General features: G+C 38.3%; 1 protein-coding gene across 7 annotated transcripts; it reads right to left on the reverse strand.

Annotated features, from left to right (window-relative positions):
- Window positions 1-1,316: 1,316 nt before the first annotated feature.
- On the reverse strand, window positions 1,317-14,760 carry LOC125746463 (C-X-C motif chemokine 11-6-like). 7 transcript variants are annotated; one of them, XM_049020458.1, is made up of 4 exons: window positions 14,609-14,760; window positions 14,316-14,442; window positions 2,160-2,252; window positions 1,317-1,729 (listed from the first exon to the last, which is right to left on the reverse strand). In XM_049020458.1, the coding sequence occupies exons 1-4, from the start codon at window positions 14,661-14,663 to the stop codon at window positions 1,705-1,707; spliced, it is 300 nt and encodes a 99-aa protein (XP_048876415.1). In that variant the 5' UTR covers window positions 14,664-14,760; the 3' UTR covers window positions 1,317-1,704. The 7 variants fall into 7 exon arrangements, with proteins under 7 accessions (XP_048876415.1, XP_048876413.1, XP_048876411.1 ...); XM_049020456.1 differs by lacking the exon at window positions 14,316-14,442 and adding an exon at window positions 2,349-2,475 and having other exon boundaries at window positions 14,609-14,720; XM_049020454.1 differs by lacking the exons at window positions 14,316-14,442; window positions 14,609-14,760 and adding exons at window positions 2,349-2,475; window positions 8,327-8,450.
- Window positions 14,761-15,487: the final 727 nt, after the last annotated feature.

The following is a 15,487-nucleotide window of genomic DNA, read 5'->3' on the forward strand; positions in this document are numbered from 1 at the left end:
TAAGGGAGGTGTTGGAGATGTTAAGGTTTATATGAAGGTTGATGATCTATGTTTAAATATTTTATAAATATTTTTTGTATATATTTAGGTTTATGTGAAGTTTTTATGAATTATTTTGTTCTTCACGTATCTATCACGTTATATGTTTTAAAGCCGTGGAGGAGTCTCACACACTACATTTCATTGTAGAAATCTGCAATGAGAGTAAAGGTATACAAGCAGTCAAATTCCTGAACTCAGTGAAAAACAGTGTCATGTCCCGTTTCCCTCAGTCCTGTCCTGTGCCCGTTTGACCAATAGAGGTCTCCTCTGATGGCTGTTCTGCATGATTCACACCTGCCCCGCATGCAGCCCTCGTTGCTTGTCTTTTGACCCTCATCATCTCTAGTTCATTGTGATGTGGCATGCTGATGGACTCCTACCAAAAAGACTGAATACTGTAATTAAATCAAAAGGTGCTTCAACAAAGTATTAGTTTATGGGTGTGAACATTTATACAACAAGCTTATTGTATGTTTTTTATATTTTATAATTTACCCCTGACAGATTTGTTAGTTTTTCAATTGAAATGTACAGTTTATAGGTCACATTAAAGGTTGGAAATGTGTTGAAATGATTTATTATGATCTATCACAAAATCTGGCATTTTAAAAGGGATGTGTACACTTTTTATATGAACTGTTTGTGGTTGTATTATTTGGTATGGACAGTATGATTGTATGATATTAAATAATATTATGACTAAGATTAGCTTTAATGATCCCAGGGGGAAATTACCCAAGCATAGTTACACATAGCCGAAACTGAATGCAGCATTTGATGGCATGGTGTTGTTTTAAGCTACTTTATGCACATATGCCTATGTCAACTGTCTATAGGGTGACCACTCGTCCGGATTTCGTCTGGACAATCCAGATTTCCAGCCCATTACCTGGACTGTTCTTGGATGTCGTCCATTTAGCCCCCTTGTCCTCCTTTTTCGTTCCCCCCTACCCGCCTCACTGTCAATTATTCTCCAATCCCAAATCAGACAAAAAACATAAAACACACGGACACATATACTGCAGAAGCCGAGAACAGGCATGCTTGCAGTAATTATACTCTTGAGATAGATATTGCAATATAACGATAGATAGCAACAGCTTTTCACAGGTGTCCTCCTGTTTAGACTAATGTAAGTGGTCACACTAGTCTAAGCTAATTGCTTATATTCTCTGCCATGTTATACTGAAGCCAGGTACCTATTATATTCATACTTTCAATGTCAACCATCTTGCTTTATGGCAAATATGAAATGGAAAAAACGTAAAAGACCATTAAGGTAAATATACTCTTTATTTTTGAATGTGAACAAACTATTATATGTGAAATTAAACAACAAAATGTTTTATCAATACATTCACAGTAAATACATCATTTGAAACAAAATATTACAATATACAGAATCAAAAATAATCAAAAGGCAGGTAAAAAAATAGGAATGGAAAACTAACGGAACAATTTAAAATTTTTCAAGTACTTGGAAAAAGTTAACCATTCTTATGTTTTGGTACTAATAAGATGTAAAATGTATTTTTTCTTTGTTAAAAAAGTGTTTCATTTTCATTATTGGCCATTTATTTTTGTTTTTAATAAATGCAACAAATTCAGTGGTTTGCCGATAACTGTTAGAGGAGATGTTTCTTATGTTGATCTCATAGGTATTTATGCTCCAATTCTCTTCAAGCTCCTGAAACATACAGTAATGGATATCTTTAGCACTCAAATATATTGGACGCTCTTGTGGTACAAGACATTTAAATCCTTATGCTAAGTATATGATTATTTAAACCAGTGGAGATCAGAGGCTAAATCAAGTTTACCCGGGGCTTGACTTTTTTTTTTTTTGAAGCAGGATAATTGCCATTGAGGCTAAAATACTTGGGGCCCAGCTTAAAATACTCATAGCTATAGCCCCAAGTGATCAGACCTAACCATGCCCATGATTTAAACAATACAAAAACCTAAGTTCTTCGAAATAACCACCACTGTTACTGTATGTTGCAAGACAGACATTTACATAGTAACGCCTACAAAATAACAACTTTAAAAACAAAAGAAAAGGAAGATCTGTAGAGAGTAGGGAACAATTACTACTGTATTTGAGCACCATACTGTACCTTTTTCTCCTTTGGGAGTTTTTGATGAAATTTTTAGCAAACTTGGACTCTGGATTCAAACACTTCTTTTCCTCTCCATTCTTCATTGTGACACTAAAGAGAGAAACGCATGAATTGAAATGAGGATTTAAATCCATGTGATTTTTAAACATGCACTTGATGCATTAAGGGAAGCTTTATAATCCTTACATGATCTCCATTTTCTGGCATAAAGAACTCGGTGAATACACTTCAATCTTCTCAATGTTTGCTGGCTTAATGAACTTCACTCCATCATCGATGCACAGACACCGGTCCGTGGAAACAATTGTCATGCCTAGTGAAAGCAAAATGTTGGGAAAATGTCTAATAAATCCTTTTAAATGAACAAGAATATGCTGATCATTAACACAACATAATAAATCATACACATATATGTAAACTAAATATTACATGCACTCAGTGTTCTTATAATATTATAAATCCTTTACCTTCAACGTGTGAGAGAAGCACACAGGCAATCAGGATGACAGCAGGCGACTTCATGATTTCTCTCTCAAGGTCAGCAATGTAGGCTGAGTGACAATGTTCTGAATGAATGTTTGGGTCTGAGATATTTATTTTGTGCCTGGTGGGAGGAGCAGCCAGGGACTTTCCCCTGAGATGAAATTGCAGATTTGATCTTTGTAAAAGTTCTCCTTTCTTGGAAACACTTGTTGCATCAGAAAGAGAAAGTTTGGGTGTTTGTCCGCATGTGCATATCCATTGTCAGGGTCCGTACCATCCAAACCTGCCCTTCGTGTGCCCTCTCTGTTTGGCTAGCAGCTGTTGCCCGCCATCCTGTTCTCCAGCTCTGGTCTCTTGTCTGTTCCTGTGGTTGCCCAGTTCCGTTAGCTAGTGCATGCATGGTTCTGTAAGTTATTTTCCCATGTTTAGTTCTGACCCCCCCATTTGTTTATTATTTTACCCCAGTGTGTTCTGTTTTTTTTTTTTTAATAAACCCCCTTTTGTCTTGGAGTTTCTAGTGGATCGTCACCTATTTTCCCACCTGTGCAATGCTGCACCACCGTATCCTTAATTCTGAAATGTAATTGTGTCATATGTTTTGCTTTTATCTTTTATTTTCTGTAGGAACTTTTAAATGTCACAATTAGGATAGTTAAGATTGGGTTAGAAAATCAGCAGCAGAATAACTGCAGCCTCTTAAGTGTTTCAGATGAAAATTATACAACAAAATTATATAACATTTTTAAAAATTACCTTGCAGGTAAAAAAAAAAAGTCCAAAATGCAGAGCAGTCAAAAGGAGCTGGACAATGTGTCACAGAATCCTGCCAGTGCGTTCACTTTGAGGTTTGTCTAAACAAGTGGAGGGTGAGCTCACCATTGAAAGTGTCCTCACCTTGGTATAAATGTACAATATTGTGGATCTATACAATTGGCCCAGACGATCATATGACTGGATATACTGGATTGACTGGATATGCATCAACTGCTGCCATAAAAAAGAAATATATTACAGGAGCCAAAATACCCTGGCCAACACCTCTGGAGTCTTATTAATAGGGAAGCATAACAGTCAGCACAGATTTTTAATACAATTAATTAATACAAATCCAATTATAATATGGATAGTAATTTTAAAAGAACAAAAAAGAATAAGATTAACAATCTGAAACTGGATGTATTTCTCCTTTTCCAAAGAGAACAAGATATTATCAGTGTGTTCCTTAAAGTTGCTTTGTTGAAAAAATAAGTGGGAGATTTCCAGGATTGTAAAAATCTGGTAGTTCATTAGATCTTCTTACTTCTGCATTTCTTTTTCTTGACGGATGCAAATAGAGGAGAAATGGAGTTAAAGGTATTTCAGATTAAATCAAATGTAATGAAACTATGGTTGTTTTTTTATATTGCATTTAATTTCAAGGAGGCTATGATATTACAGTGTGTGCCTCCTTATGCCCCAATCACACTTTGAACCTGAAGATTTGTAAACTGGAAGGAGGGTGGAAATCAAAAGGGTAGCCATTTTGACTTCCGCAAAGGGAAATGGTTAGAGAAAGATTCAGGAAAACAGGATTACCGTCAAATCTATTTTCAGTCTATTTGGTGAGGAATCAGGTATCAAAGAACAGACCTGTACACTGTGGGGTCAACAGGCAAACAGAAACCTGCTTTTCCATATTAAATAATCTGCAGGTGAATGGAAGGTCTCACCATCTGAATTCACCCTGCTTTTGACATCTTTTGAACTACTTTTGAAACCTTGATCTTTCCTGTTTGAATGAATATTTCTGTGAAAAGTGAAAGTATACTGTGTTGGTTTCGATCTGATAAGTAAATCTCCGGTTCCTTAAATCGGTGCTTTCCAGCCTTTTCTAATCCAGAGACCCCCAAATAAAAATATACCAGACCTACCCCTCATCACCATAATGTGTGTCCCCTCAAGGAACTAACAACTAATACAGATGCCTTGATAATTTTATTTATTTGAAAATGTAGACTTTCTTTCCCATTTGCACAAGTTATTGAAATTCTTGCAGTTTCCTCGGTCAAGGCATAACAACTATCAAAACTGTGACATATAGAAAAAACATTCACATTTACAAAATATACATTTAGAATCTTTTCGGTGGACCCTCTACAGTACTCAGTTTGAACATTCCTGCCTTACAGCCAACTTAATAAAGTTTCACTAGCAGAGAAAAGAGGCAACTTTATAGTCTGGTAAATACTGGATTTTGATGCTTGTTCTTGGGAATTTCTGTAATATTCCTCATAAGCCCCAAAGCTACAGTTGAGAACAAAATTATTAGTCCCCCTATGAAGATCTCATTGTTTTAAAAGTATTTCCCAAGTGATGTTAAAACAATCAAATAATATTCAAGAAGGCTTTTTGTAGACATCTCAGTTTTACTTTGGATACTTACATTATTTTACTTTTCATACAGAAATGAAAATATTCCACAGAAACCAACAACTACCATGGTCAAAATTATTAGCCCTCTGGATATTAATAGTCAATTGTGTAGCTTTTTGTTGGATAACAGCCTGCAGTCATTTGTTGTAGTTTTCAACAAGTCTGTGACAGGTCATCTGAAGAATCCCAGCCCATTCTTCATTGGTAAATCTCTCAAGCTCCTCCAGATTTGATGGCCTTCTGGCGTGGACCTTCTTCTTTAGTTCACCCCACAGATTTTCTATAGGATTTTAGTCAGAACTTTGTGCAGGCCACTCCATTATGTTCACTTCGCTCTTCTGGAAATAGTTCTTCCCCAGAAGAGACGTATGTTTGGGTTTAGTTTCATCTGACCATAGGACATGCCTCCAGTATGCATCATCTTTCTCCCGGTTGTCCCGAGAATACTTTAGTCTGGCTTGAAGGTGTCTCTTCTGCAGAAGTGGAGTCCTTCTTGATCTGCAGCCTCGAAGTCCATTCCTGGCCAGAACTCTAGCGATTGTCTTCTTTGAGACCACAATTCCCAACCTGGCCAAGTGATTCTTTATTGTCTTGGCAGTTGTTCTGGGGTCTTTAAACACATCTCTTCTCCTTTCCAGGATCTTTCGCTTCCTACCTCTGCCAGGCTTGTTCTGTACTGTGTGGCTCTCTTGGAAATTCTGGATTATACTGTACTTCTCACTCCAGTTCTTGACACTTGGAAAGAATGTGATACTGTAACTTTGTATATCCTTCTCCTGCTTTGTGTGCATCAACAATTCTTTTTCTCAAGTTCAAGCTGATTTCTTTTGTTTTTGGCATGGTGCTTTCTCAAATGACAGCTGAATGACCCTTACTGAGGATTTTACACTCAGTTTAATACCTTCAGATTTAACTTAATTGTTAAGTTAAATCACCTGTGAAGTTAAAGCACATCATTATACATAAGTGGCTTGTACAATGGCTCAGTAATTTGTGATTTCTTAAAGGGGGCTAATAATATTGTCCCTGAATATTTTTGTTTTTTCTGAATCAAGTCTGCTATTGTGTGAAAATATAAATAATTTATTCCCTCTAAAGAAAACTAATATGTTCAGAAATACTATGATGAAAATTCCTTGCTCTGTTAAAATTGCACTTTGGAAAATCCTGAAGAAACTTCAAATTTCACAGGGGGGCTTATAATTTTGTCCTCAACTGTACATCAAGTTTAAGATCTAATCTATGTTCAAATGAATGCCATTTATTCATCCATTTTCCATGTCCGCTTGCCCTATGCAGGGCCACCCCATCACAGAGCACATATACACTAACCTTAAGTTAGTACAAAGATGATTAACATAAATACAGTATAGGTAGTCTATATGTTGTATATGGTAGTTTTGGTTGCACAGCTTATATTCAGCTCAAAATGAAACACTGCTTACAGAATTGTAAGAAGTACAACTTAATTGCATCTTCTCAGCAGAGTTACACTGAAGACAGAAAGTTGCTATATTTTTTATTTTAACACTCAAAGTCAATCAACCTTCTTGCAAATTTGAGAACTAAAAAATTGAAAAAGGTATATAAATATCCATCCATCCATCCATTTTCCAAACCGCTTATCCTATTGGGTCGCGGGGGGTCCGGAGCCTATCCCGGAAGCAATGGGCACGAGGCTGGGAACAACCCAGGATGGGGAGCCAGCCCATCGCAGGGCACACTCACACACCATTCACTCTCACATGCATTCCTACGGGCAATTTAGCAAGTCCAATTAGCCTCAACATGTTTTTGGACTGTGGGGGGAAACCGGAGTACCCGGAGGAAACCCCACGACGACATGGGGAGAACATGCAAACTCCACACACATGTGACCCAGGCGGAGATTCGAACCCGGGTCCCAGAGGTGTGAGGCAACAGTGCTAACCACTGCACCACCATGCCGCCCCGTATATAAATATCTGTAAATATAATATAAAATGATGTGTAATATTGAAGCCAGAAGCCTATTATATTGAAACTTTCAATGGCAACCATCTCAATTTATTGTATGACAAATTTGCAATGTTAAAAAAAGAATGAAAAGTGGATTAAGGTAAATATGCACTTTATTTTTACATGAGCACAATTATATATTTTTTATATATTATACTTTTATACTTTTTTATAATTTATGTGAAACTCAACAATAAAATGTTTTTTGAACAAATTCACAGCAAATACATAATTTGAAACATACATAAAATTTTACATTATACAGAAAATAATACAAAGACAAGTAAAAAATAGGAATGGAAAAATAACGGAATGGTTTTAAATTTTCCAAGTAAAGGTAAAAGGTTACCATTCTTAGTTTTCAGTATCAGTAAATGTTAGATGTATTTTTTCTTTGTTAACAGGTGTTTAATGTTCATTAAAGCCTATATATTTTTAATTTTAAGGAATGTCTTAGAACAAAGTTCAAAGGTGCTTTGGCAATAACTGTTACAGGAGATGCTTCTTGTGTTGGTCTCGCGGATCTTTATGCCCCAATTGTCTTCAAGCTCCTAAAACATAATGGATACATTTGAAGGTCTTGTGTTGCAAGACATCTCAGTCCTTATACAAAGTGTGTGATTATTCAAAGAATACAAAAACTTAAGTTCTTCGAAATAACCATCACTGTTATGTTGCAAGACAGACATTTACAAAGTAACGCCTACAAAATAACAACTTTAAAAAGAAAAGGAAGATCTGTAGAGAGTAGGGAACAATTACTACTGTATTTGAGCACCATGTTGTACCTTTTTCTCCTTTGGGAGTTTTTGATGAAATTTTTAGCAAACTTGGACTCTGGATTCAAACACTTCTTTTCCTCTCCATTCTTCATTGTGACACTAAAGAGAGGAACGCATGAATTGAAATGAGGATTTAAATCCATGTGATTTTTAAACATGCACTTGATGCATTAAGGGAAGCTTTATAATCCTTACATGATCTCCATTTTCTGGCATAAAGAACTCGGTGAATACACTTCAATCTTCTCAATGTTTGCTGGCTTAATGAACTTCACTCCATCATCGATGCACAGACACCGGTCCGTGGAAACAATTGTCATGCCTAGTGAAAGCAAAATGGCGGAAAATTTTCGAATCAATCCTTTTAAAGAAACAAGCATTTGTCTTGTATAGTTCTGCCCGTAATTACAACATACTTCATCATAACACATATATGTAAACTACATATTACATGCACTCAGTGTTCTTACAATATTATAAATCCTTTACCTTCAACGTGTGAGAGAAGCACACAGGCAATCAGGATGACAGCAGGCGACTTCATGATTTCTCTCTCAAGGTCAGCAATGTAGGCTGAGTGACAGTGTTCTGAATGAATGTTTGGTTCTGAGATATTTATTTTGTGCCTGGTGGGAGGAGCAGCCAGGGACTTTCCCCTTAGATGAAATTGCAGATTCGATCATTGTATAGGTTCTCTTTTCTTGGAAACACTTATTGTAGCAGAAAGAGAAAGTGTGTGTGTTTTTCTGTGTGTACATATCCTTAATTTTGGGAAGTAATTGTGTCATATGCTTATCTTATATCTTTAGGAACCTTATATCTGTAGGAACCTGTAAATATCATAGTTAAGATAGAAAATAAAGTCACTGGGTTAGAAAATCACCAGCAGAGTAATTGGTCTCTTAAGTGTTTCGGATTAAAAATAGATAGCATTTTTTAAAATTACCTTGCAAAATTTAGTGCACTGAAACTGTCCTCACCTTGGAACAAAGGTGGATCTATACAGTCGGCTCAAGATCATAAGATCATAAGACCTGAACCACCATTGGCTGGATATGCAACAATTGCTGCCATAACAAAGAAATATATTACAATACCTGGCCAACACCCCTGAAGTTTAGGTTTTGCAACATTAGGCAAAACAAAGTCTGCAAATATGTGGTATGTGGTGAATTTCTTAATGATTCATAGTCATTGTCTTTCCCAGGACCAGCCCTGGGCTGGGTGTTCTGGCACCCCCCCCCCCAGCTATAGCAGCAGAAAACAAATTCCTTCAGTTAATATATATTAAAAACATGTATGTAGCACACGGCAAGTGCATGCCACATACTTAGCTAACTCACATCTCTTTCTTGTCAAGAAAAGCAGTGAAATATTAAAGCTATCTGAAGTATAATGTCACAGAATGCATCCAGAGGTATTTCTTCAGGATTTTTTCATTTGGTTTTTTTTGCGCCCCCCAATCAAATGATACCCCAAGGTGATTGTGTATTTTGCCTCTGTTTGTCTTGGGAGAGATTTGGAAAAGAGGACCCGAAGAGAAAGGCCTGGCTACAAACATACACTGTGAGGTACATCTATTGATAGGCAGGAAGTCCACTGTGGGACCAAAAATGATGTCACTCTAGATCCAACGAAGCACATAGAAAATCTGCTCCAAATCAATTCAATTATTAGCTCTTCAAGAACGATGGGCACTTTTTTTGGTTGCTGTGTTTAGAAATGGAATGATTTTTGTTCACTATGTTTAGAAGCGTAGGAATGTTTTTTTTGTTCACTATTGTTTGTCTGCTTTAAAACAAAATAAAATTTGTTCTTAGGTTGTTACTGCTTTCAGTTAGTAGTTTAACGCATTATCATGTTTAGATTACTCTAATCAATTGAATAGTGTTGTCACATCACTCACATACATATATTTAGTAAGTGTAAGTTAGCAATTCAAATAATGTCCCTCATTCAAAAGACCATAAATACATAAATCGTTTTTACAGTGTATTGTATTTGATTTTGATCAACAGATGCACAGGCTGATTTGGAGAAGAGATACTGTGCTTCAGTTATCAAGATGTGTTAACTGTTGCAAACATTTCCATTGCTCGTTAGGCCCAGTAACAATGTTCAAACCAACAATGTAACTACAGTTCAGTACAAGACCAAATTACTACGGGCAAACCAAATCAGCCCAAGTAAAGTGGATTTCAGCATTTTCTGTTGTTACATTTATATTGTGATTGTAACAGCTGTCTTCAGGGTCATATTGTACCACATTCTATTTTGCAGGATGTTCCTCAACAGACTGAGTCTATGGACTGTGGTGTGTTCATGTTGATGATAAGATAGACCACCTTAAATTGTTGGATGTAACAACCCCCCCCCCCCTTTCATCAGTATGCACTCTGCATGGTCTTTGGGGAACCACTTTACTTCACTAATAAGATAGTCTTTGCGATGCTGTACGATGCTCCATAGTCTTCTATATGAAGAAAAGTGTCTTTTCAAGCATTTTGACTGCATTGTTTTTATATTTTTATATTCAGTTTGACATGCCAAAGATCGGGAGATGGTGATATCTCACTCTGATGAACGATGTAGTGATCGGGAAGAGGTGCCGCCTAATAGGCTAGAAGATTTAAAGGAGAGCCTTAAAGTGGAGTTGCGCCAAGAATTGACTGCTCAGCTGTGGAGTGTGAGCCAGGAGATACTGCAGGAGCAGGACCTGTAGCCACCCCTCTGCCCCAGGTGGCTGCTGTGCCTGCTAGGGGTCTGATGACCATGCATTTTCCCCGGGCTGCTTCTAGACCTTATCGCTGGGATGCGCAGGGTAGGCCTATCTATTTAGATTGTGGGGAAGTGGGTCATATACAGAGGTATTGCCCTCGACGGGAGACATATCAGGGTTTTCGCAGGCCCCTGCTGTAGAAGGGCAAGCAACAGTTACGTCTGGGGGGCCCCCAGAGAAGCATGCTTTGATTGGTGAGTGCCCAGGAGTAATGGTTGAGATTAATGGTAAGAATATTAGGTGTGTTTTAAATACAGGCTCTCAAGTCATTTTACTTAGCGAAACACTTTTTCTGAAGCATTTTGGAGAAGCTGACCTGCATACTGAGCAGGGGAACCTATGGTTGGCACTGAAGGTGGCAAATGACCTTCAGATCCCTTATGTTGGATAAGCCCTGTTGACCTTCAGAGTAGGGGGAGTTAGTGTGGAAAAAAAGGGGGCCATTATCGTGGAGGACAGTTGCCTGGGTAGGGATCGTGCTATTTTGGGCATGAATGTCATCGCTGAATGTTGGAGGGAACTCATGCAGGGAATTCATCCTGGTGAGAGTGCATTTCAGGATACCCTATCCCGTGCTGCAAAAAGTGAGTGGAGGAAAGCTTTTGCTATCTGCCGTAGAGTGGAAGAAGTAGCTTTTGCTTCCACTTTTCAAGGTAAGGTGATGTTGACTAAACAACTGCCTGTACAGTACGTATCCCCCCCAGACCAAAGTAGTAGGTTGGGGCACTGTGACGGCAGGGGCCCCATCAGTCCAGACAGTGGTTACAGCAGCTCGGGCTGTATGGGAATGATTATTTTTGGTGTTTGAATGCCCAGAGCATATTTTGTCTGATGGCCTACTAAGCTTCCACGACTCCTACAGGCGTAAAATAACACAGCATCGCGCAACAAGCCTGACACCTCATTATATTGTTTTTGGGCAGCACGCCCGGCTACCCCTCGATTGGATTCATGATGCAGTCTGCATATTTAATCCGCCCGGAGGGTAAGAGTGGACCCGTTCTGACAGTCCATTGGAATAACTTGCGGGTGTGTCCCCTGACTTATCCCCAGGCCCACTCGGAGATGACAGTAAGAGACTCTGGGTGCCAAGGTGGAGTTCCCTCAAAGACTGATATGGGATATCGACCGCTGGTCTTTTATCGGACAGCAGCCCCAGTGGATGAGGGTGATGCAATAGAAAGTAATGGGGTACTTACACAACCAGTCAGTTTGGGTAGAATGACTCCCCTTGCTCCATAGACCAAGTGGAAGAAGGGGACGTTGGGCAACATTATGACCCTGGAGCTGCTGCTACTGATGCAGGATGAGTATTTAGGTCACTGCCCCTTTCATTTACGCAGTAACAAAGTGACATGGATGTGGCTCCCTATATTGGTCAGTAGCGGCGGGTTGCCAATAATATACGGCTGCGTTCACCATTGTCTAACCCCGCCACTCTCAGGTCCCTTCCGGTTGGGTTGACACATGCGCAGACCACAAAGAAACACATTCATTACCCATTTCACAATTTCTGAAGTGAAGTTTATCTGTTTTACATGTTTGTAAAAAAATGTCCTACGCATATATTTCTGCGCAATCTATGTTTCATGATTGTCAATATATTATATATTGTATATATTATAATAAGTCGACCCTGCCTCGTGCCCATTGATTCCGGGATAGGCTCCGGACCCCCCGCGACCCAATAGGATAAGCGGTTTGGAAAATGGATGGATGGATAATAAGTCAAAACATTTTTTAAGTTTTACTGTCTGCATAAAAATGTAAACAACAAAAATGCAAAGAGCATTTTTGTTGATTTCAGAAGTTGTCTACGATAACTTGTGAAAGTTGTGCCTAGATATTTATTCATCACTTAAAATCAAGTAGTCTTTATATTAGTTATAACATTTCCAATGTTATAATGATTTTGAAAACATCTACCGCATTATCTGTTGCGTTATTCATTCTGGATACATGAAATACATTTACATCAGAATTAAAATACTGAAGCAATGTCATTACATGGTGATCATTTTATCATGGAATGGAGCCTGAGAGCGGGGGCCTAAGAGCGACGAGGCCTGAGGGCTGCGGGGCCTAAGAAGGGTGACTGCAGCCGTATGCTTCTCACGGGTTGGGGTATGGAGTGGCACGTCCACGGTCTTTTGCTGCTCTTTGTGTTTGACGGTAGGATGTGCTGATTGCATTTAATTTCTGTAAACCTGTGTCATGTGGATCCCCAGCTGGAAGCAAGTGTTCTATGGTCTGCGAATAGCATGTTGTCCAATTTTCTCCTGTGTGCGTCAGTATGTTTGGCTGCATGTTAGTGCAGGGCGCTTGGCTTTGGAGGTTATTGGTATTAGCCGATCATAGTGTTTATATTCTCTTGAGCCTAGTCCATCACTCTGGTGTGGTGTCTAGCCTGCTGTGGTGCGAGTGACTTTTATTTTTGTCTTGTATTATAGGAACTGCAGGCGCAAGGTGGTGTGTAGTTGGTAGACTGGGACACCATAAAGGTTACTGACTCAGCTACTGTTTGTTGACATCACTGCTGCTTTGCCTTTGTTGCCGCCGCTTGTCCTGTGTCGCGGCCTCCCTGCCTGCTCTGTGGCTGCTCTTCTGTCTTGTGTGCTCTACCTTCTGTCTCGTGTGCTCTACCTTCTGTCTTGTGTGCTCTACCTTCTGTTTCGTGTGCTCTACCTTCTGTCTTGTGTGCTCTACCTTTTGTCTTTTGTGCTCTACCTTTTGTCTTTTGTGATCTGTCTTTTTCTTGCTTTGTTTTGTTGTTTTTTTTTGTTATTTATTTTCTGCTGAGAGTCTGAGGAAGGCTGTGCAGTTTGTTTGTACAGCATAGGGTGGGTTTGACTCGCCGTGAGTGTGCCGTGTTCGATGTCCAGATCCAGGTTAATTGCAATATTCTCCACTGTGCTACACTGAAGCCAGCAGCTTATTGTATTCATAGTCTTAATGTCATCTATCTGACTTGATGGCAAATTCGGGATGTAAAAAAGGGAAAAGAGCATTAAGGTAAATACACTTTATTCAAATGGACTATTACAATGTGAAACTGAACAATATTTTTATCAACACATCATTTGAAAGAAATACAAGTAAAAAACAGAAATAGAAAAATAACGGAATGGTTTTTAATTTTCCAAGCTAGTGTAAAAAGGTTAACATTTTTAGCTTTCTCTTCCAGTAAGATGTAAAATGCATTTTTTCTTTGCTTTACAAGTGTTTAACGTCCATTAATGCCCATTTATTTTTGTTTTGCATTTGCATTTGAACAAATCCAATGGTTCAGTACAGGAGATGCTTGGTCTTTATGCTCCAGTTCTCCTCAAGTTCCTGAAACAAAATGAATATATTTGAAGTTCTTGCAGTACACTTCTGTCCTTATACAAAGTATGTGATTATTAAAACAACACAAATATTTAGGTTTTTTGAAATAACCACCACCGAAGAAAAGCAAAATCTGCAAAGAGCAAGAAAGAATTACTACTGTATTTGAGCACCATGTTGTACCTTTTTCTCCTTCGGGAGTTTTTGATGAAATTTTTTGCAAATTTGGACTCTGGATTCAAACACTTCTTTTCCTCTCCATTCTTCATTGTGACACTAAAGAGAGAAACGCATCAATTGAAATGAGGATTTAAATCCATGTGATTTTTAAACATGCACTTGATGCATTAAGGGAAGCTTTATAATCCTTACATGATCTCCATTTTCTGGCATAAAGAACTCGGTGAATACACTTCAATCTTCTCAATGTTTGCTGGCTTAATGAACTTCACTCCATCATCGATGCACAGACACCGGTCCGTGGAAACAATTATCATGCCTAGTGAAAGCAAAATGGTGGGAAAATATCTAATAAATCCTTTTAAATGAACAAGAATATGCCTTTTATAGTTCTGATCATTAACACAACATAATAAATCATACACATATATGTAAACTAAATATTACATGCACTCAGTGTTCTTATAATATTATAAATCCTTTACCTTCAACTTGTGAGAGAAGCACACAGGCAATCAGGATGACAGCAGGCGACTTCATGATTTCTCTCTCAAGGTCAGCAATGTAGGCTGAGTGACAATGTTCTGAATGAATGTTTGGTTCTGAGATATTTATTTTGTGCCTGGTGGGAGGAGCATGTGTGAACAGCCATGCGCTTCCGCAGCCAAGGACTTTCCCCTTAGATCACACTGCAGATTTGATCATTGCATAGGTTCCCCTTTCTTGGAAACACTGTCTGTAGCAATAAGAGAAAGTTATTATTCTCTTAGTGTGTATATCTTACATCACCATAAGCAGGGGCGCTGTAAAGGGGGGGTAAACGATGATGATTCTCGGGGCCCATGACTGAGAGGGGGCCCAGAGAAGCCCCCAATAAACTGTGTTGGGGGCCCTGTCAAGATTCTTTTCATGGGGCCCAAAATCCTTAGCAGCGCCCCTGACCATAAGAATCCCTCTCAACCTTTTATTGGCAAATCACCTCAAGACCTTCTTCCAGTGACAGCTGCATTACTAGATCAATGTTCATTGTTAACATTTCTCTGAGAATATTTATGACTGATTATATTCTTTCTCTGTATTTGGGTTATACTTTGCTAGAAACAAAGTAAGTGTAAATGCAATACCATATTGAAGACACTATATTCCTCTAATATATCATGAAGATATTTTTATACAATTGTATATAAAATTTATACCACAATGGGAAAATCCCTAAAAGTAACAAAACTGATAGGGAATAAGGTTGCAAAAATGATTTACAAGATATGGATAAACTTCAGTCAGACATATTTATTTTATTTTTTTATTTATCTTTTATTTTACCAGAAAGATTCTATTAAGATACAAAAAAAAATAAAGCCTTT

This window comes from Brienomyrus brachyistius, chromosome 7 (assembly GCF_023856365.1).
Source record: "Brienomyrus brachyistius isolate T26 chromosome 7, BBRACH_0.4, whole genome shotgun sequence".
In the NCBI taxonomy this organism is placed as follows: Eukaryota; Metazoa; Chordata; class Actinopteri; order Osteoglossiformes; family Mormyridae; genus Brienomyrus; species Brienomyrus brachyistius.